Raw genomic sequence first — 21,850 nt, 5'->3', positions numbered from 1 at the left:
AAGAGGTGCAGCCTGAGCCCCCAACGCAATGAGCTCCTGCACCCCACTGAACACGGACAGGCGGCCGGCTGGCAGCCTGGGAGGCCCACCCAGGGGGGTCGTCCCCTAAATGTGCAACTTCTCAGCTGTGCCGGCAACCTTGAGCGAGTTGCTCCCTCCCTCTTGCCACCTGGGCTTCCTCACCCGCAAAGCGGGCCCATGGCTGGCGCCCCCTCCCACAGAGAGCTGCTTTGAGCATTTAAGGACATAATGCATGTAGCGTGCTCATCTCAGCACACCCAGGAAACAGGGTTCACCATCAGTCATTCCCCCTGGACACCCAAGGGTGAAGCCACCAACCAGCCTGGCTCCTGCAGGTCCCAGTACAAAACTAACATTGGCTGTCACGGGAAGAGCATCGCTTTGCCTCCCAGTTCCTGCTGTCACAGAGCTTCTTACCCTTGTGGTCAGGCAAGGTGGCATCAGGAACACAGCTGGAGCCCAACAGGCAGGCTCTGAGGGCTCAGGAACTGATTTTACTCAGATGCCTTCAAAGGCTGGTTGTCAGTATCTTCTTGGGTCTGGAAATGTTTTTACCGGTTGGATAGAGGCTTTCTGTTCGAGGACAGAAAAGGCTACTGAGGTGTGCAAATGTCTTTTAAAAGAAATCATTCCAAGATCTGGGGCTGCCCAAGTCCCTTCAGAGCGACAGCAGGGCATCTTTCGCCGCCAGGGGAACCGAAGCAAGACGCAACAGGCCCTACAGCAATGTGGCAATAAAATCCCGCCAGACCCCACCCGGATCCCTCTGTCCTCCCAAAGGTTGGGCCCGGGGAATAAGCAGCACTTATGACACGGAAAGAGGGATCACCGAGGGACCGACTCCAACCCAAATGGAAAGGACCCTACCGGGGATTTCTGGCCGCTCCCACCGCCACAGGGCTGGAAGGAGTACCCAGCTGGGTCCATCTCATCAAGATTAAACTTGCCCTCCCCCCCACCCCCGCCCCGGACTTCTTCAGGACCCACCGGCCAACCACACCTACACTTTGAACCAACTGAAGCTCTGAAATTCAAAAGACAGTCATTGGGCGCCTGGGTGGCGCAGTCGGTTGAGCGTCCGACTCTTGGTTTTAGCTCAGGTCATGATCTCAGGGTCGTGAGATGGAGCCTGGCATAGGGTTCCGTGCTCTGTGCAAAGTCTACTTGGGATTCTCTCTCCCTCTCCCTCTGCCACTCGTGCTCATCTGCCTGCTTGCTCTCTCTCTCTCTCTCTCAAATAAATAAATCTTTTAAAAAAAAGTCATCACTGCAAACAGGTAAGGAATGTGGTGGATCATCGTCCCCATCACCTTCTTTTCTTGCATCTGTGTCTCCCATTCACTTGCTGCTTAAAGCAGCACCACTCCCTGGAAAACACCTGGTTTGCCCCTGCTGGGTAAGCGGTCCAGGTTAGTCTAACATTTCCTGGGGTGGCTCTGGGTCTGTTCTCTTGTCCTTTCACACCTCTTTTGTCCTGGCTAAGAAGAAAAAAAATAAAACTAACCATACATACCCCTTCTTGTCCTGGTGCTTATGTCTTCCCTGATCATAATAGGGCGTAAGCAAAACGTGGGGAAAGGGGAAGAAAATTCTTTGCTCCAAATTACTAAAAACATTGTCTCAGACCGCACTAGAAACTTAATCAGACCACTGGGTATGTCATGAACAAGTCCATGGAGAAGCACATAAAGATGTTCTGTGAGGCAAGCTTGCAGAGTCGTCCCGGGGCCAAGCCCACCCCATTTACAGAGCCAATAAACCTCACACAAACCCAGTCCTCAGCATCCACCCAACACCCGCTGACCTGATTACAACAACACGTTTTCATCCATCAGCCATCATTGGTATACCACATGACCCCTCTTGTGATCTCTGCGGGCCTCCACCTGTAATCTGACTGCCAAATGAGCCCGCATACTTAGTATCATTTTATGCAGCTGCCCACCAAAAGGTGCGGCGAACCCCACGCCCCAGCCCTGCCCCCCTTTATATGCAGCAATACCCCCCCACATCTCAAACATGGCGTATGATCTAGGAGATATGGCCTTGGTGTCACAGTTACCCAGACTGTCACACAGGGCCACAAGTATATGGCAGCACTGATGATGGAGACCTGGATGACGACAAGCACTCCCTGTGGATGCCCCACAACCACTCACCACCTCAGTGCCCAGCCCCCCTCCCCAGGGCTCCTGGGTCTAGCTGAAGGAATGGTCTTCCTAAGAATGTCAGATGGGAAGGGGGACACCAGTTCAATGTCTTGATACCAATAAGACTAGCGGAGACTGTGGGACATGCTGCACCGTCCCCTGAAAATATTCAAATAGTCATCAGTAACCCTTCTAACACTCAGCTATCACCACCACGGAGGTCCAGGGGAGCCGGAGGATGGCTGAACGCTCAGAGTCCCCTGGGTCGGATCCGTGATGAGACCAGCCGGGGAACAATGCACAACGCTTCCACACAGAAGCCACTGTGTCCCCAGTGGTGGCTGAAACCGGACAGGAGTTTAAGCTTATCTAAGATCATTAGACTCTGGCTTCCGCGGTTTTAGATCACCAATTAGCCTTAGACTCTCCACTGGCTGACCCAGGGCGAGTATATGCTATTGCAAATCCATCTTGTTGATTCCACATTCATGTTTCTGGAGAGGTAGGACGAAGGGATGACATCATCCCCCAAAAGGCCTCCTGGCTCCATAATTTTAAGGCCCCCATGCTCAAACCATCTGGCACTCCGTTAAGGGGTACCTGCCATGTGTTACCTGGTTCTTGCCTTTCCTCACGCCCTTAGTGGCCATTTTACTGCTGTTTCTATTTGGGCCATGCTTCTTTACTTGTCAAATTCGTGTCCTCTAGACTCCAACAGTCCCATATCCAGCTGATGCTCGCCTGGGGATTCAGCCCACACCCGCTGGGGACCGCGCTCTCATGTCAGGATTAAATCAGATAGCGGGACATTGCCATGACCTCCAATGAGAGGCAGCGTCTACGCCCTCGATAAGCAGGATGTAGACACAGAGATGAGACCTCCATCCACATTCCCCTGCAAGCATCAGGTGCATGAAAGCTCTCCGGGGGCCATGAGACAGTCAGGGACCACAGGAACAAGCCCCAAATGACAAATGTCATGGACCTGGGGCACTTCCGGTCGGCTGTTCTTCCTGAACTGATTTTCTCACAGAGCAGAACCAGGGTCCGACCCCACACCGGCCGGACTTCCAGCAACAGCCGGGGCCACGTCCTGTTGAGGCGGGGACAAAAGGAGGCTCCACCAACCTGGAAGACCACAGCTCCAAGAACACCAATGAGCTGCTGGGTCGCCTGCCAACAGCAGCCAATCAGGACGAGGCACTTTCCATCCCTTAGTGGCATAAGGGACAGGCGTGGGAACGCTGGACAAAGTAGGAGCTTCCTCCAATACAGCACTGCCCGTGCCTCTGACTCGTGGGTCCCACGTCACTTCTATCATGGTCGGGCCCAAGACCCCGGCTCAGGTAACAGAGCCCTGCCTGGGCTCGTGATCCCTGGGACTGAGCTACAGGCTGAGGGGAAGGCCAGATCCTGGGTCCGCCACACCGAGCCCAGTGGCCACACGGACACACGCCCCACCCAGGGTGGACACGTAGGCACAGACCCAGCCCTGCTGCCGGAGGAGCTCCTTCACCCTCAACACCCCCCACCCACCGTTATCTTCCGCATCGGGGGCCCTCCTGCAGGGCCAAGGCTCCGACAAAATCTGGGCTCAAAAGGAAGCTCAGGCCCTGACTGTCCCACCTGGGAGGAAGGCTTCCTGAGCACGGTCCAGCACGTGCAGAGCGGCCAGGATAAGGGCTCACGTCTGCAGAGAAGCAGCAGATAGGGGAAACGCCGTTCGGGTTAATGTTGCCACGGCCATTTTGCAGCAAATACCTCCACCTGGGCTCAGGTAGGAGCTTGGTCTGGCTTCTGTGGGTTGCCCAGCCATGGGAGGCCTTCACTTTGAGTGCTGGTAAAGTCACGTCAGGTAAAGTAAAAAATAAGTACGAATCATTCCTACGACCAGGAGCAGGGCGGCTTAGCATGTAATCCCACAGCCGCTGAACAGGTGAAGACCCCCGCCAAGCAGGGCCTCGCCCACACAGCCTGCAGAACAGGCTCCTAGAAACCTCCAGGCAGAAAACAAAAGGTTAATCACTTCACAAACTCAGTTGTTCTCTGGCCGTCTGAGAAATTCCAAAAAGATGAGCCTGGGCCAGGCGTGGGAAGCAGGCACAGGAAGACAGCCCCCCTTGACCAAAGCTCATTTCAGGGAGCTCATGCCGTGCCCTTGGGGATGCTGGCAGCGTGGCCAAGAAGTCCGCTCGACAGGCCAGCTTTGCAGTTGTTTCCAAGCCGAATCTATGAACACGGTTTTCTGTCTAGAGATGGCCGTTTCTTAGGGGCAACGGCCGGGGATGTGCCTGCTCTGCTGTGAGCTGAATACCGAGCTGCTCACGGGGACTCGGTATCCCTGCTCGATCCACTGCGGTGAATGAGGGCGCTGGGGGCGTGCTGCTTCACCCCAGGGACAGCACTGAAAGCTAAAGGACTGGGACTTGAAGTGGAAGGGACTCCTGAAAGGGACTGAAGGATGCCACCACCAGGCTTGCCTCCGAGCCCTCCTGGCCGCCACTCCCCGCCAAGGGAGGCAGGACGGAGGGGTGGGCCAAGCCAGCGGCTGCGCCTGGGTTCTCACAGTGCTGGATCTCCATCCCTGCCCCAGTGTTTGTTGGCCGGGAGCCTTGGGACAAGGCCCTGGGTTTCCATAAGCTGCGGCTGCCTGGTGTGTAAGATGGGGATGCTGACACCCACCGCTGCATATAGACACTGATCCTGGAAATGGGAAAATGGAGGCGTGCGTCAGACACTTAGCGCAGTCGTGTAGGGACCCAAGAGATGGCCTCTGTTATCGCTTGGGCACCAAGCGGTTCCACTCAGGCTTACAAACTCAGTTAGATGGGCAGCGCTAGAGGAGAGCACCCTCACCTGCCTCTTCCTCCTCCCTCCTCACTCCCTCCCTGCCCCACGAGGACCCTCAGCAATGCCCCCTGAAGAGCTTCCAAACTATGGGTTGTCTCAAGTGTGTCCGCATGGGCCCCTGGGCTTGCTCAGACAGCTGGACACTCCTCTTCCAGAGAATTTTCCAGAGCCTGCCAATAGCTCAGCATGTTGCGAGGCTTGACGAAATGGCAGGCCACGATCTTCCTAAAACGACACGTGGAAAAGGCCAACCCGTTTGGGAAAAAGGTCTGCTCGGAGTGGAGTTCCTCCAGCCTGATTTTCAGTTTTGCCAGGCAGAGCCCCACGAAGACGTCTTCGAGCTTAATGAACGGGACGCTGTCGGACACATCATACACACGACTTGCCACATCGCTGGAAAACACGTAGCCAGTGCCCGAGCAAAAGGGCGGGTACTTCTCCCACGGATATTCGTATTTACTGACAAACCACTTGTTGTGCTTGTCCCTAATCGGAAATTCGTTCAGTTTTAAGAAGCCGGTGAAAAACCGAGTGGTTCTGTTTTTCTTGAGGAGCAGCTCGGTCAGGTAGTAGATGTTGACGAACATGTCCGAGTCCGTTTTCATCACGAAAGCCGCCTGAGGACAGAAGCGGTGGATCCACTCGATACCCATCATGGTCTTCAGGGTCAAGTTGAAGTAGGCGTCCATGAAGTCCTTCTGGATGATGTCGCGATGCCGCTGGCTTTCCTGCACTACCACTTTCGACAGGTCTTTACTGGATGTGGCTCCCAAAAGGAAGAAGGTTTTTATGAGTCTTCCGTTCACATTCTTTTCTTTCCCCCACGTGTTCCGGATGACCGTGCGAGCAAACATCTGTTCGTGGGAGGAGGTCACCAGCAGGACGAGGAAGGGGGGATCCTGCCTGCAGTTGATATCTGGAAGCTGAAGGAAGTTCCCCCTTTCTTTCTTGAAAACAAACGGCTCGTCTTTAAAAGGAGTCAGGCTGTAGATGCTAAAATACAAACAGAGGGCTCCCAGGACCACCAGGGAAATGTACATCAAGCGCATCTTCATGTAAGCCATCTGAAAGGAACAAAGAGCAGTGGTCAGACCTCAAAAGAAGGAGAGCATGTTTAGCTTTGCCCTGGGACGCATAGATGGGGGAAGACACCCACGTCTCACGGCTCGTGTTCCAGAGACTCTGGGGTCTCACGGCACACAGAGCTGGAGAGCTGTTATCCAAAGGTGAGCATGGACGCCCAATAGCAACATTCACTCCACAGTGTGCAATCGGAGCACAGGGCTCCAGGCCAGACTGCCTTTCACCCGTGGGAGTCTCAGATTCCCCCTCTAAAATACGGGACCAGATCTCCCACTAGGTCCTTCCAGCTCTGCCCATCCCCGGTTCCATAATGAAGTCCACCTAGAGAACCTGCAAGACTGGAAACCACGTGTTCTAGATCTAAATGCATGAACCGTCTGCACTCTTCTCTGATCAAACCAAGCACCATTTTATCACACCCAGAAAGAAGAAAGACCGGTGTTCAGATCTGCACAACTACATTCATCCCCCTTTATTTGTGGGAATACCTTCCAAGATCCCCAGCAGCTGCCTGAAGCCAAGCATAGTACCAAACCCTATATATGCTGTTTTCTCCCCTACATACGTTCCTATGACTTTTAGTTTTTAAATCGGGCACAGTAAGGGATTCACAACAATAACTAATAATAAAATAGAACAACTATAACAAAAAACTGTAATGAAAGTTACGTGAATGGGGTCTCACTGCGCTATACTCACCCTTCCTGTGATGATGGGAGATGATAAAATGCCCACGTGATGAGATGAGGTGAGGCGGGCGGTGCAGGCGTGTGACGTCGCGTTGGGCTACCACTGACCTTCTGACAATAGGTCAGAATGGAGACCATCTGCTTCTGGACCGTGGTGGACCACGGGTGACCGAAACCTTAGAACACAAAACCTCAGATAAGGCAGGAATACCGTACATATCTTGGAATTCCATCCCTGCTAGCGGCGCTTATTTTATTTTTTTTTAGAAGGGGGGGTTACTTCTTTAAATCTCCTGCTTCTTTCTTCTTGTGCCCACACACCCCTGTCATTCTCAGCAAATCCAGGACCACCCATGTTAATGTTATAACATTTAGAAAGCAAGTAACTAACTTTTTCCTGGCTCTGATAACCCTCTGGTTTGAAAACTAAACCCCAGGGTAGATTCCGAGAGGAAACTTGCCGAAGAGCTGTCAGTGAATGCCGTTGGGCACTGTCCAGTTCTGGACTCACTGCGTTTACCCAAAATGATGATTCCCTTCCTCAAGAGTCACTATAAGGAAAAAACAAAAAGAATAACACCATTCAAATCAGCCAGGCCTCACCAGCAGCTGCTCACCATTGGCCATCCCAGGGTGTTGCAGACCCGCATCACCACCTACCCAGGTGACCTTGAGGAGCATTTGGGCCCCACTGCAGCCCCGTTTTTCTCTTCTGCAAAGTGGGTGCGATCAAGAGATTCCACCACACGGTGCACCTGTTGACAACAATAACAGCATATGCAAATATCCAGGAAGCCTGTCGGGCCTGATGCGCTAGGACAGCACCCAGAGCTCTGGAAGGGGACCTGGTGGACCCATAAGTCAGCTTCAGTCCAATGTCTTATACTAATAATTGACCTTCCTACATAACAGTCTTACAGAATTTGACACAGGTAAGAGATCCATCAGTTCTCAACTCGGTGTCCCTATCTTCAAAATGCCATCCTGGGGGGGAGCTCAGAGGGGCCAGCAAGACAAAAAAAAAAACAACCAAGTGCAAGGAAGAAAAGGGTCACTTAATTTGATGGTAAAATCAGACCTTGAAATTTCATTCAGTTAAAATTCTGTTCCAAATGCTTTACCATAAAAGCTATGGAACAATGATGGAAACTTCCAGAACTAGCTAACTCCCTGGAGGCCAACTTAGTCTGGCCCCTGTCCTTCATGGCCCCCACGGCGGTCTTGTCCAGCTGGAGCCCCCACCCAGTTCAGAGAAATCGCTATGGGAGGCCCATGGGTGGCAAGAACGCATCTGAGCCATGGCTGACAGGACGCTGAGAATTCTATTTCCTTTTTTTTTTTTTCTTTGTGAGAATAGTTTGGTTGTTGTTGGTTTTTTTTTTTAAGGATTTTATTTATTTATTCATTAATTTGACAGAGAAGAGCGAGAGAGCACAAGCAGGGGGAGCAGCAGAGGAAGAGGGAGAAGCAGGCTCCCCGCTGAGCAGGGAGCCCAGTGCGGGGTCCCAAGACCCCAAGATCATGACCTGAGCCAGAGACAGACACTTAGCCGACTGAGCCACCCAGGTGCCCCTCTTCTTTGCGAGAACAGTGATTTACGGGGGTAAGATGTGTAGTTTATTCTGGCTGAGGAAAGGGGTAAGGGGAACCAAATTGCATTTTCCCCCACAACACATTTGAAAATGAAACATAAAAACCAAATCACAAGAAAGATGATGACATTTCCCTATTTTGCTTCCTTTCCCAGATAAGTTTGCTCTTCTTCAGTGGGTTGCCTCATTAGTAAACCTTAAAATATCATTCCCCTATATTTCTCAGGATCCTTCACATGGATCTCAATCCGCAGGGAAGGATGCTCAGCTCACTTATGCACTGGTCACTCGCTGGACCCCAAATGGCACCCATGAGAAAGAGCAAGAGGCACGGCCCGACTGGCCAACACTCCCTGAGGGCATTTATTTTCATGTGCAACTGGAACACACTCCCTACCTCCAGTGCTGTGACCACGAAGTTACACCTCATATCCCCATTTACGCCTTAGATTGGTTATATATGTTGTGCTACAAGGACCCACTGAAGGGGATTCGGGGAGGGCACCTAGCATCAATAAGGAACAGAACCTGGAAGAGCATGTTTCTAGAAAGGGAAGTCTATACCCCCCAGGTTCCGTCCCTCACAGTTTGGCCAGAGGCAGGAGCCCTTAGCATGAAGCATCTCCATGGACAGAGTCATAAACAGGCAACTACCTCTGCGACGGAAGCCCCACCTCAAAACACACCTGGGCCAGCCAGCCTGTGTAGCCTGGCCATCCAGTCAGGATGGAACAACAGTTTATTTAGCAGATTCTAGACACCAGGCTTTGCTCTTTCAACCTACGAGCAATACAGACACAGACACAGAGCCTCGGAACTGGAGTAGATAAGTACTGTGCATGAATTATAGATCAAGGCGAGGCAGAAGGTTGCAGGCCCCTCCCTCCCTCCCTTCTCCTCTGCTTCCTGCCCTCCCCAGGCTCCTCTGCAGGTGTCACTTCGGCTCCAGGCTGGGGTCACTGTGCCCCCTCTGGGCCAGAGCACCCGGAGGGCCAGGGGTATGTCCACCTAATACCTGAGAGGGCTCTGCATAGGTGAGACACTGGGCATGTCTGAATTACAGTGGAACAAGTAAGTAACAGCACAAAGCTAAGGGCTTTAGGGCAGGGAAAGGCTGTCTATGGGGAGCCCCGAAGTCAATGTCTTAACTCTGTCAAACAGAGGGTCCCTGCCCAGGCCAGGTGGGTGGGACTCTTGGCCTAAGGCTACAGGGCTTGATGACAAAGGGATTGGAAGTCCATATCCCCAAGGGCTGGAAAGCCAAAGAGTCAGTCTGCAAAGTGAAGTTTAATGGGGCTGAGGGGCGGGGGCAGGGGAGGACCTCCTGGATCTGAAGAAAAGGATGATGAATGGAACTTCAAAAAATGCCATCGATGGGGCACCTGGGTGGCTCAGTTGTTGAGTGTCTGCCTTCGGCTCAGGTCATGATCCGGGGTCCTGGGGTCGAGCCCCGCATCGGGATTCCTGCTCTGTGGGGAATCTGCTTCTCCCTCTCCCACTCCCCTGCTTGTGTTCCCTCTCTCGCTGTCAAATAAATAAATAAAATCTTAAAAAAAAATGCCATGGAAAGACTTCAAAAGCAAGCCACAGAAAGGGAGAACATATGTGCCATACATATATCTGACAAAGGACTATTACCCAGACTATATTAAGAACTGCTATGTATCAACAAAGAAAGCACAAAAACAAAACAAAGCAAAAACCCCACAATCTTAAAAAATGAACTGTGAACAGATATTTCACAAAAGAAAATATCCAAATGGCCAAAGCCCAAGAAAGGACATCATTAGTCATCAGGGAAATGCAAATAAAACCACAGTGAAAGGCCACTGCCACCCACGGAGATGACTAAAAGGAAGTGGGACGTGGGAAAGCCGTTTCTATTTGGCAGCATCTACTGCAGGGAAAGCTATGCGCCCTGACCCGGCAAACCACACCTGAGCTCATACCCAACAGAAATGGGGTGTGACCAAGAACGTGCAGAGCACATTGCTGCCCATAATAACCAGGAACTGTGCTCTCCATCTGGGTCTGATCAGGAGAGAGAAGCCACACAGTAATTCAAAGGGAAAGTTTAACATAAAGAATTGTTCTTCTAACAAGGGATCTGAGCGATGAGCGATTAGCAGTAAGTAAAGCGATCTCTCAGAACACAGGAACAGCAGGAATAAGGAGCAGCCCAGCCTCTAGCTTAAGATGAAACTCAAGGAAAGTCCCCCAACCCAGGCCTGAGATGCAGACCTCCATGACAGCCTGGCCCACTGACAGCAGAGAGGTCACCTTGGGCCCAGAGCCATTTTCACAGAGTAGCCAAAAAAGAGTGAATTTGGAGCCAAGAGGAAATACAGCAATAAAGGACAAAAATGTAAACAATAAATTTCCGTCAATAGAGTGGGTCAATAAAACGTTACACAGCCATTAAAAAATACAAACTTCTGATAAACACACTATGTACTAATCTGATAGACATTACGTTGAATGAAAGGAGCCAGACTGGAAAGAGTATGTTCTGAATGATTCCACTGATAAGAAGTTCAAAACCTGGCCAAATGTATCAATGATAATAGAAGTCAGAATGGTAATTACCTCTGGTGGAGGGATTATTAACCAGGAAAGGGCACAAGGGCCCTTCTGGAGAGCTGGATATATTTTATTTTTGATCTGGGTGGTGGTTACATATGTAAAAACTCATTGAGCCATACAACCAAGATCTGTGTGCTTTGCTGTAGGTAAGTTATTCCACATTAATATTTTTTGAATCATTTTAGATAAAAATAAATCTCTGAAAAGGTAATACCTTCTGTAAAATAGCCTGCATTTATTTGACCCCAAGTCTGATTTTTTGCACAGTGCATTTCACGGGCCACAGTGCATCACAGAACAAACCCATTTTGTGTCCAGGTCTTAATTTACAATGATGACTGAATGACAGCCAGGACAAGTTAATGTCATTGAAAGAAAACATTAATGTAACTTTGGGTCTCTTAGAAACAGGAGACATGGCTTGCCGTGCTAGGCCATGGGAGGAGGGTCACAAGTTTTGGTCCGGAGAAACAGACAGGTCCGGGTCATGGCCTTTATTGAGTATTTTTGTGGACACACGGCAGGACGAACAGATTAGGATTGGCTAGTTTGAGTAATTTTGGCAGCTGGCTGTAGGGGTGACACCTAGCTGCCTGGCACCTGGCTGGGACAATGAAGGCCCAGGAATCTTGTCTCCTGAGGCATAAGGGCCAGACAGAGGCAGTGTGGCTCTGGATGGGTTCATTTGCACATTAAAGACCTGGTCCACGGGGGGGGGGGGGGGGGGGGGCTTCCTTATCTCTAAGAAAAGGCTCACCGTGGGAGGGGCAGTCCCTCCCCAGCCAGAAATAAGATGCCAAAACATAATATATAGAAAATTAAAAACAGGATTAATATGGCCCCGGAAAACAAACTCTGGACTTGCTTTTTTTGAAAACTCCAAAGTGCTCACGTCTGCTTTAACATGTTCAGTTGGCCAGGTAAGGAAGGCAGGCCCCTTGATCAAAGTGTGAGATTTCTACAACAATTCTGCAATATCGCATCCATTGTCAAATCGGTCCCTACTCCACTTGCCATTGTAAGTCAGCTTCAGATGCTACGGAGCAGATTTTAAAACTAATGGATCATTGAACATTATATCAAAAACCAATGATGTGCTATACCTTGGCTAATCGAATTTAAATAAAACAAAATAAAATAAAATAAAAATAAAAGTCCCTTGTTAACTGCAGGCAGCCTGCGGGGATGGAAATATTGAGGAATTTGGAAACAGAAGATCTTGTTCACATTTGGCTCTGTCAACACAGTGGCCAAATTTGGCACAAGAGTATTTTCATGCTACAGACCTGTGTCTGTCTCCAGTTGAGATCATACTGTTGGCCTCACAGGGTGGCTGGAAAGAGCTCTATGCATGGCGCGAACTGTTTCTGTCCTGGTTCTAATCCGAGTGTGCCCTCTGGTAGTATCGATTCATAATCCAACGCCTTCTCTTCAAGCTCCACCTTGCTAGAGGTATTCGGCCAGCTCCGGGTCACAGACAAGCGGGGGTGCACTGTCCACCGGGTGACCCAAACCCAAAGGAGAGTGGGCAGAATGGTCTGGAAGGTGCTCCCAGAGTCTCCCTCCTGGCTGGCCACTCCCAAACATGTAAGATTACAAAGGAAATCAATGATGTTGAAATAAATGTATCAAAATCATTCTTGAAGTGTGCCTGAGTCATACATGCACTTCTTTATTAACTGCATCTAACAACAATCTCTGACTCTAGGTCTGATAACTACCTTAATTTCAAAGTCAGCAGGAGCTTTGTCCTTTTGTGATGTGAAAATACCGGTGATTTCTTTCAGACACTGTCACAGGCTCTACTGTGTGGGTCAGTGTCCGTTATGGGCCGATTTGTGTCCCCCTCAAATTGGCGTGCTGGAGTCCTAGCCCCCAGTGCCTCAGAATGTGACCTCATTTGGAGATAGGGTCTTTACCAAGTTACAGTAAGGTCATTAGGGCAGGCCATAATCCAGGTAGGACTGGTGCATTTATAAAAAGGGGAGATTGGACACACACACACACACACACACACACGGAGAATGTCATGTGAAGATGTAGGCAGAGATGGGGTGATGCTTCGACAAGCCAAGGATGCCAACATGGCCGGCAAACACTAGAAGCCGGGAAGGGGCCTGGAGCAGATTCTCCCTCACAGCTCAGAAGGAACCAACCCTGCCCACCCCTTGATCTCAGACTTCCAGGCTCCAGAAGTGTGACACAATACACTGCCATTGTTTTAAGCCTCCCATCTGGGGTACATTCCAGGAAACCAATACGGTGCCCACATCCATAATGGAAGAAAGTGCTAGATTTCAGTTAGGGGTTCGTGAAGATAAGAATGCAGGGCTTTTTCTCGTTGTAGGTGTTGGGCCCCAGGTAATTAGTTCTGCTCTGGTACTCAGGGTCCCACACAGCCCACGGTGGACAGGCTCACACACCTGAGCTGCGGATGGTCACCCTCAGAACTAGCATTGTGGCACCTGGAGGGGAAGCCTGGAAATGGGAGGCACTGGGGGAGACGGGCGGCCCCCACGTTGCCAGTCACTCCGAGAAGGTTTTCGTGCCCACGGTTGTTCCTCTCTGGTCTCGCCGTCTGGCTGGGCCCCAGCTGGGGCCTGGTGGTCGGGCTGGGGTCGAGCAGCATGGGATGTCTGTGAGCCGCAGACTTTTATTACTTTTTTAGGCAAAACGTACTTTGTAATTGTATTTTCTAACTGGTGATAGTGGCTTATAATTTTAAAACTTTTTCCTATTTGATAGAATAAACTGTAACTGTAATCCAACCCCTGTCCCATTTACAAACTGGTTTACCACCTCCCTGGGTCCTGCGGTGGCTCAAGGGACACCCGACAGGAGGTGGGGGGCTGCGGCCTTTCCTGCCAGCCACCCGACCACTGTGGGCACATCAGAGCCAGTGGCCCAGGCCTGCACATGCAGGTGTCTACAGGGGGCTCCTCTTGGTGAGAAGGACACTCAAGTGTCCCACCCCAGTGAGGAATGGTGTCTCTCTGCCTTTCGCACCAGCTCATGAGCCCAGCCAGGAGCTGTGAACCAAAACCCTGTTCGTCATCCGTCTCTCATGGTGCAGCCGCCGTGGACCAGCATGGCCTCAGGGGCAACCTGTGCCTGTCCTTCCAGGCTGACCAGCAAAGACAGGAACACATCCTGCTGGAAACGTTCTCGGCATAGCCCATGGCCTTCACGAGAGAGCGAGCACTGTGCGCTCACCCCAGGCCCTCAGAAAACCAGTCCTGAGGGGCTCCTCTGTGGCAGGCGGGGGTCCCGGCGCCAGGGGCTCCATGATGAAGCAGACTGACCTGCGAGGGGCTCACGGCCCACAGCACGAGCAGAATCACAGCTGCTGCTCAACGTGGCAAGGTGGGGTGTGAGCCCAACACTCTCCTGCCCAGGCTCCCATCGGGCTCCTCCAACTTCCTTTCCCAACCAGGCCTCGATCTTCAGACTTCTGCCCAATTTTAGCTAGAATCCTGCTAGGTTGGTTTGGCCAGCACCCCGACCCCTGATGTCTCGTCATAGGAATCTCTCATCGGCTGCCCCCCCGCCCCCCGCCCTGCTCCTTGGCTATCCATCCTGCTCGTCTGTGCTCTGTTCAGAGTTGAACTCAGCTCTAACCTGGGGTCTCTCCCCCACTGCAATAGTTCCAGAATACAATCTGGTTTACTGCTTTATCTGCTGTCCAGCTCTGGTTTTTCTTTGACAGGGCAGACGAGAGAACAGAGGTCTGCAGCGGAACGTTCTAGGAAAGATGATGAGCAGAGGCAGGGAATCCGGAAAGGCATGGTGGGCTCCAGAAACAGGGTGGTGTGCAGAGGGAAAGCCTGGGAGTGAGACTGGAGACCAGGCAGGGCGGGCTCCAGGTCTGGCCTTCTCTGAGGACACCAGGGCATCCGTAGTCCTTCCCTAGGCTTTACACACTGACGAGTCTGGGATCTGATGGGGCCACTCTCTCTTACTCCTAGTATGACAGACAAGCCTCCCACTAACTTTGAATACGGCTGCTCCAGTCTGAGGAGATAGAGCACAGGGTTCATACCAATGATCACTGGTCTCAGAGTCGATGAATTTAGAGCTTTAGAAAGGCATTTTCAGTATTGACATTTTAGGCAACAAAATACCACAGACTGGGTGGCTTGAACAACAGACATCTCTTGCTCACAGCTCCGGAGGCGCAAGTCGGAGATCAGACTGCCAGCATGGCTGGGTTCTGGGAGAGCCCCCCTCTTGGCTCGCAACAGCTGATTTCTCACTGTGTTCCCACATGGCAGAGGGAGGGAAAGAGAGGGAGAGAGTATGAGGAGGAGGGAGGAAAGGGGATGGGGAACGTGCACGAGGCCTCTCTTCTGTTCTTGGGTCTCCTTTTTATAAACACACTAATCCCCTATGCTCATGACCTCATCTAAATTTAATTACCTCCCAAAGGCCCACCCCTAAATGTCACCACATATATATGAATAGGGGGACGGGGCACAGTTCAGTCCATAGCAGGGATAATCTCCAAACATTTACTGAGCACCTATTATGTGAAAGGTGGGATGCTGGTCACTGTGAGTAGTCCTGGGGTCTCCTTGGACTCCTTGGATTGTCCTCAGTTATGTGAACTTACCACCCACAGGCAAGTCACTCTTCCAGGCTATCCGCCATGCTTCCCACTGGGAAGTGCCATTTCCAGACCCTCTAGACTCATTCTCTCCTGAACACAGAGATGATAACAGCACCTGGGATGGTGACTTGGACTCTGACACTGAGAGGGAGAGACATGAATGTGTTTGGAGGGGATCTAGAGGCACTCCTGCTGTCCCCTCACTCTGCAATCTACCCCCTGCTGAAGCTTTCTCTATTAAAAAAAAAAATGCTTTACTTGCAGCTCCCAAACCTTCAGAAACCAAAAACACAACTCAAGGTTTTTAAAAACCAATTTCTTTAAACCTCCAGAGCATTCTTTTCTGATTAGCTCAAATAACACTGAACAATTGTATGGGACAGTTTTATCCACAGTGTCAAAAGGAACGACAATAAAATGGTGTCCATAGATTTAGGAAGGCCAAACTACAGCGTTGTTGTTTTTTTAAAATAAGCTTTGGATTAATTCAGTAAGCTAAGACCTGAGGCCTTTCTTCTAACCAAAAATTAAACAAAACAAATTAATAACATAGCAGAAAGGATACAGGAGAATGTCATTAATAGGGTTGCTGATTATTCTGTGCAATCAACTACATTAGAAAAATCTGGAAAATTTGGAAAAGCTCTTTGATTGCCTGGATCTGATGAAATATAGGAAGGATAGCATTCTTTAGCAGCATATAAAACACCTTGAAAATAAATACAAGAGATTTCTCTCAGGGAACATCTTCTCCCCGATTATTCCTCAAGCCTGTGCCCCAAATGGTTGAGCCCTAGACTCTAGGCTGCTCGAGTGCCCTTACTATAGAATTCCAGAGTGACAGGAATTCAGCATGCAAACCACAGAATAGGGGAGAGAGGAAGAAAAATAATTAAAACCTGTGAGTGCAACCATTCTGGAAATAAGGCTTGCCCAGATTTCAATTTACACGAAGTGCCCTAAACGAGAAGCAAAGGAAACAGCAGGTGGTATTCGGGCTGGGCTGCGCTGCATGCAATGTGTCTTCATGGCTTGAAATTTCATTTCTGGACCAACAAATTCAGCTGATCTTTCAGATGACGACTCACAGAGTTACTTATCAATTAGCCCGTGCTCTGTACTATTTGTTCCAATTGACCTCCTCCGCTCCTCTACCCTGAGGCCACACCTGTTCCCCTCAGCCCCATGAACAGAACTGTTCTTTCCCTTCTGTGCAGACAGCCCTCCCTACGTGCGTTCTGGCCTCCTCCACCACCTCCCCCCCATGCCACTTCTGCTAAGCTAACTCTAGCTCACCCTCAACCCCCACCAATTCTTCAGCAAAGCCATTCCTTCACTTACCACTCATGGCACCCACTGTATGGTATTTTATCACTTCCATTCATAGATCATACTTTACTATTTCTCTGTGCAAACCTTGAACTAGCATTCCCACTGCTTGATAACTCCAGCACAGAGCAAGGACCAGCGTCCATATTTTTCACCATCGTAGCACCTGCCAACACACAATATTTGCCACATATAAGAACCCAAAGGAAAGTTCTGAATGAGTCAATGAGAAAATACCCATGTCTCCACAAGCCAAATCATGCTTCTTTGCGACACGGAGACATTTTCCTACTTGAAAACAAACACTCACTTTATATGACATCTCCTTGGGATGAAATTTTCACAAAATTTTTCAGTGCCTTAGGTATTTTTGCTTTGTGTACATCTCATAAGACTTCAATTATTTCCCAGAAGAAATAGAACCCGGCTTACTTCAACAGAAGAAAAAGCAATACGGAGAGTTTCACCCCCTACTGCTCACACTGAGGACACTGGGCGGTCACCGGCAGCAGCGTGTGGAGTGTTATTTAGGTGTTCAGACATAACTTCAAATGCTTTAGCAGGGAAGGGAACAAAAGCAGTGCAGAGGAGAAAGACAGGAACTAACAGCACATTCATCGCATTAATTTGCCTATTGGTCCCAGGAGGTAGGCATATGGGTAAGAGGATGGAAGATCATTTTTGTTGAGAAAATAGTGCGTATACACAATAATAAACCATGGCTGTCCAGACACAAAAGTCAAGAGCATACATGATTTGCCAATATGGCAGAAGGGACTCTTTCAAAAGCAGCTGACCCTCCGCAGAACACCCTCCTGACCCAAACACCTTCGTTCCCTGGGGCACATGAAGATCACCTTCAACCTGCTACTTCCTCTGATTATGGGAAAATTTTCTCTCCATGGATTTTGTCACTCACAGCTACTCTCAACCCTGACAGAAGAGGATCACAAAAATCTATAAACGAGCAAGAAGCTGAATCCAAGCATCAGCAGTTGGGTTGGGACAGGCAGGCCCATTCCTGAGGCTTCTACTATTGCTAATATCATTATGACGATTTGTCTGCTGCTAGAATGCCCTTTGGACCACGGGCCCTTGATTCCACCACAGGAGGTGCAGTAGAAGATTCTGGTTTCACATGGATGCTCTTATAACAGGTGGGCAATTTCTACCTTGAGGTGATGAACTATGTTCTTAGACCTGTCGGTTTTTTTTCCTACATGATGATCACATAAGAAGTTATGCATATCTTACTTGCTGATTGTCTTTGGGAAGGAGTCCACGGATAACACGTGGTGAGGAAATGAACTTTTTCTAACAGAAATAAGGCAAAACTTCATGACTTCTGCTCGCTGGGCTCAAGATCACTTGGTCTGACCTAAAGCAGATGCCTCTGCCCAGGCTCTAGACAAAATTTTGAGTTCATGACACTTGGAAAAGAAACTCACTGATCGGGGAGGGTGAAGACTCCCTTTTCATGATTCAAATACTGACACCTTACACAGTCGCCAAGAGACTTCACTCAACCTTTCAGGACTGAAGGGTCAACCAGTAGATATTTGAAGAGAATTAGCACACGGAAGGGAGATTGGGCAAATATCTTAGTAGTCTTCTTAAGAAAGCAAATTTCTACATGACATGCTAGAAACAAATTTCACAACTGCCATTTGTATATAAATATTGTCTCAAATACTCTCACTCAGCTCATAGTGCAAGCCTTGTCAAGACACCTCCATAGCAGAGAAAGTGAATGTCATTATACAAAATAACTACTTCACTAGTTGAAACTGACCTTTCCTCAAACTACTGAACTTGAGAAAATCTTACCACGGTGGTGACAAGTAATGCTGAGTCCCACCTACTTTTCAGGATTCCCTTATTACCAAGGGGCCAAGGTGCAAGACAGCTAGTCAAGGCAAAGTATCATGGCCCTCATGCAATGCAAGGAGCCATCTGTCTACATCCGCTTCCCCCTCGAGGTGAATCATGGCAACCACTGCCCTACTCCCAGACTTAAATCACTCAGCCTTCTAATAGAAGAGCCCCATAGTCACTTCCCACTGGGAATCTTTGGAACAGAAATGATGGAATATACACCTGCCCTGCTACATCCCCCAGAGCTCAGGTACCTCAAGGCCTAACACAGTGGTTAAGAAATAGTAGGAGGTGGGGGCGCCTGGGTGGCTCAGTTGTTAAGCGTCTGCCTTCGGCTCAGGTCGTGATCCCAGGGTCCTGGGATCGAGCCCCGCATCGGGCTCCCTGCTCAGCGGGAAGCCTGCTTCTCCCTCTCTCACTCCCCCTGCTTGTGTTCCCTCTCTCGCTGTGTCTCTCTCTCTGTCAAATAAATAAATAAAATCTTTAAAAAAAAAAAAAAGAAAAAAGAAATAGTAGGAGGTTTATAAATATTTGTTGAATAAATGATCTGAGGTGAATATCTGCACAAGAGTCTATGACCATAAAACAAAGAATTCTCTTTCACTACATCAATAATAATCTCCAATGCTCAGCTCATTCCTTCCTCTCAAGGTGTATCCACACTCAGATCTCCATCCTGTCTGTATTTTGGGATCCAGGTTTCAGGTCTGGTGGAACTGTGAATTTCATCCTCAACAGTTTCAACGACAATAAATAATAATGAGCAATGCAAATGGTGTTGATTTTTCTCTTAAGATGATAATCACTGCCTATGTGGATTTCTGCTCAAAGTAAGACTGCAAAACAAAAATTCACTCCAAAAAAATGTTTAAAGGACCTTATCTCAATCACCTGACATCTTCTGGTCAGCCTCTTGTTTTCTTTCGCTTCCAGATCAAGCTCCTGGACTAAACAGTTTATACTCACCTCTTGCACTACCTCATCCACCAATTAATTAATGAATCCTCAACCCACTGCAACCTGCTTGCACTCCCACCGCTTATCTGAAAGCACTCTGCCAAAGATGACCAACAGCCTGTTTTGGGTCGGGAAAGATTTAACACGGGGCTACTCACAGCCTCTTCCTCTTCCCCGATCTACCAAGAACACTGCCTTTACCAGCTTGTTCCTTGCACCATTTGGATAGTAGATGAGGGAAGAATTGAGAAATGCTGGAAAAGGGAGAGAGTGACTAGAGGAACAGAATAGAATCAACATGGAGGATAAGAGGTTCTAGGGTAAAAGAAGGGGTGCCGGGGGCTAGATCAGAGAAATATTTTGAAAATTTAGAGGAAGGGAACAAGGGAACTCAGAAAGTGACAGATACAGAGAGGGAGTAACAAGAATTGAACATTTTGCTGGGCATTATGAATGGAATCATCTTTGGTGTCCTTTGAAAGATCTCAGTAAAGGTTCAAATTGCCTTTTGGATATCAAACCAGTGATACATACATACATATCAGAAAAGACTTTGAAAGCATAACGTCAAGACTGAGCCACAGGGCGCATTGGCTTTACTGGCTTTATCTCCCATGACCTACTTGTGATGTCAGGTGCTTCTGTCCAAGCTTTTCTTCCTGTAACTACCACACTCCTTGGCTTCTATGGGGTGCTCACCTGGTTCTCCTCCAACCTCCCTGATTTTTCCTGGCTCTCCTTTGTTGACTCCTCTTCTTCATCCTGCCCCTAAAATTCAGATGTGCCCCTGACCCTCTCTTCTATTTGACAGAGTCCCCCTTATCCACTCCCATGGCTATACACAAAATAATCCTCAAAGCCATACTGTCCTTCCACATTTTGCTTAACTCTAAATCCAACTGCCACTGGACATCCCACAGACATGTCAAGTTCCACTCTTCGCAAATTGAAGGGCCTTGTCATCCACTCGGTGACATAAGCACCAGACCCATGGCCATTTCCATTGTTTTATCTCACAAACAAACTCTAGACTTAACCACCTGCACTCCAGCCTCCATGCTGTCCATCAGAAGAATGTTCGCCAAACCAAAAGTCCAGCAGCATTGCTTAAAGCTTTTCAACACGCCCTACACTCCTGCCACAAGATGGCTTGAAGTTCAGTGAATGCGCCATTCTGTCTCATACTGTCTCTCTAGTAAAGTCCTTTGAATTCCTTCACATCCAGCTCAAACTTTGTCCCCACAGAGGCATCTCCCCCCATGAGGAGGCTTGACCATTTCCCTTCTTGGCACTATGGTTCCTTGTAGCTACCTTGACCATAACGCTGCCAATCACAGATATTCGTTTATATATCTCTTTCTTTATTGTAAGTGGTTTGAGACAGGAAAATATTTCATTCACATTTATTTAAATCTCAATACCGCATATCACACTTTTCACATAATGGATGCTCAGTAAATATTTACTGAGTGTGTAAATAAATATTAACTGTTATGGGTCGGATTGTGCTTCTCCCCCCAAATTCATATGCTGAAGTCCTAACCCCTAGGACCACAGAACGTGACCTTGTTTAGAAATGGGGTCTTTGCAAATGTAGTCAGATCAGCCATGCCAGGGTAGGATGGGCCCCTAATCCAGTATGACTGGTGCCCCTGTGAAAAGAAGAAATGTGGACACAGACACACACACAGAACACCATGTAAGATGAAGGCAGAGATCAGGGTGATGTTTCCCAAGCCAAGGAACATCAAGGACTGACGTCAAACCACCAGAAGCTGGGCAAGAGGCCTGGAGCAGATTCTCCCTCGTGACCCTCGGAACGAACCCTCCACACCCTGACCTTGGACTTCTGAACTTCAGAGTGTGACACAATAAACTTCTCTTGTTTAAGCCCGTTGGTCTATAGGACCTTGTTAAGGCGGCCCTAGGACACTTATACTTTTATTAAGGAATAAGTGGATAAGGTGACTCAAAGCAGATATTACCTGAATATCTGCAATGTGCCTTTAGTGTGCTTTGCTCAGCAGCAAACACAAGAGCAGTGTTAGACAGAATTCCGCCCACGAGCAAGGAGTTCTGTCGGTGTGTTCTTCCTCCTCTCTCTGGGAAGACTTT

General features: G+C 49.1%; 1 protein-coding gene across 1 annotated transcript; it reads right to left on the bottom strand.

The window, feature by feature from the left end:
* Window positions 1-987: 987 nt before the first annotated feature.
* B3GALT5 (beta-1,3-galactosyltransferase 5) lies at window positions 988-7,098 on the bottom strand. Its single transcript, XM_035028883.1, has 2 exons — window positions 6,804-7,098; window positions 988-6,085 (listed from the first exon to the last, which is right to left on the bottom strand). Exon 2 carries the CDS (start codon window positions 6,083-6,085, stop codon window positions 5,150-5,152), a length of 936 nt encoding a protein of 311 aa, XP_034884774.1. The 5' UTR covers window positions 6,804-7,098; the 3' UTR covers window positions 988-5,149.
* Between the last annotated feature and the right edge of the window lie 14,752 nt (window positions 7,099-21,850).

This window comes from Mirounga leonina, unplaced genomic scaffold (assembly GCF_011800145.1).
Source record: "Mirounga leonina isolate KUSES-001 unplaced genomic scaffold, KU_Mleo_1.0 Mir_205, whole genome shotgun sequence".
NCBI classification, from domain to species: Eukaryota; Metazoa; Chordata; class Mammalia; order Carnivora; family Phocidae; genus Mirounga; species Mirounga leonina.
The sequence above is the reverse complement of the archived record's forward strand: the minus strand, read 5'-3'. Positions and strand labels throughout refer to the sequence as shown.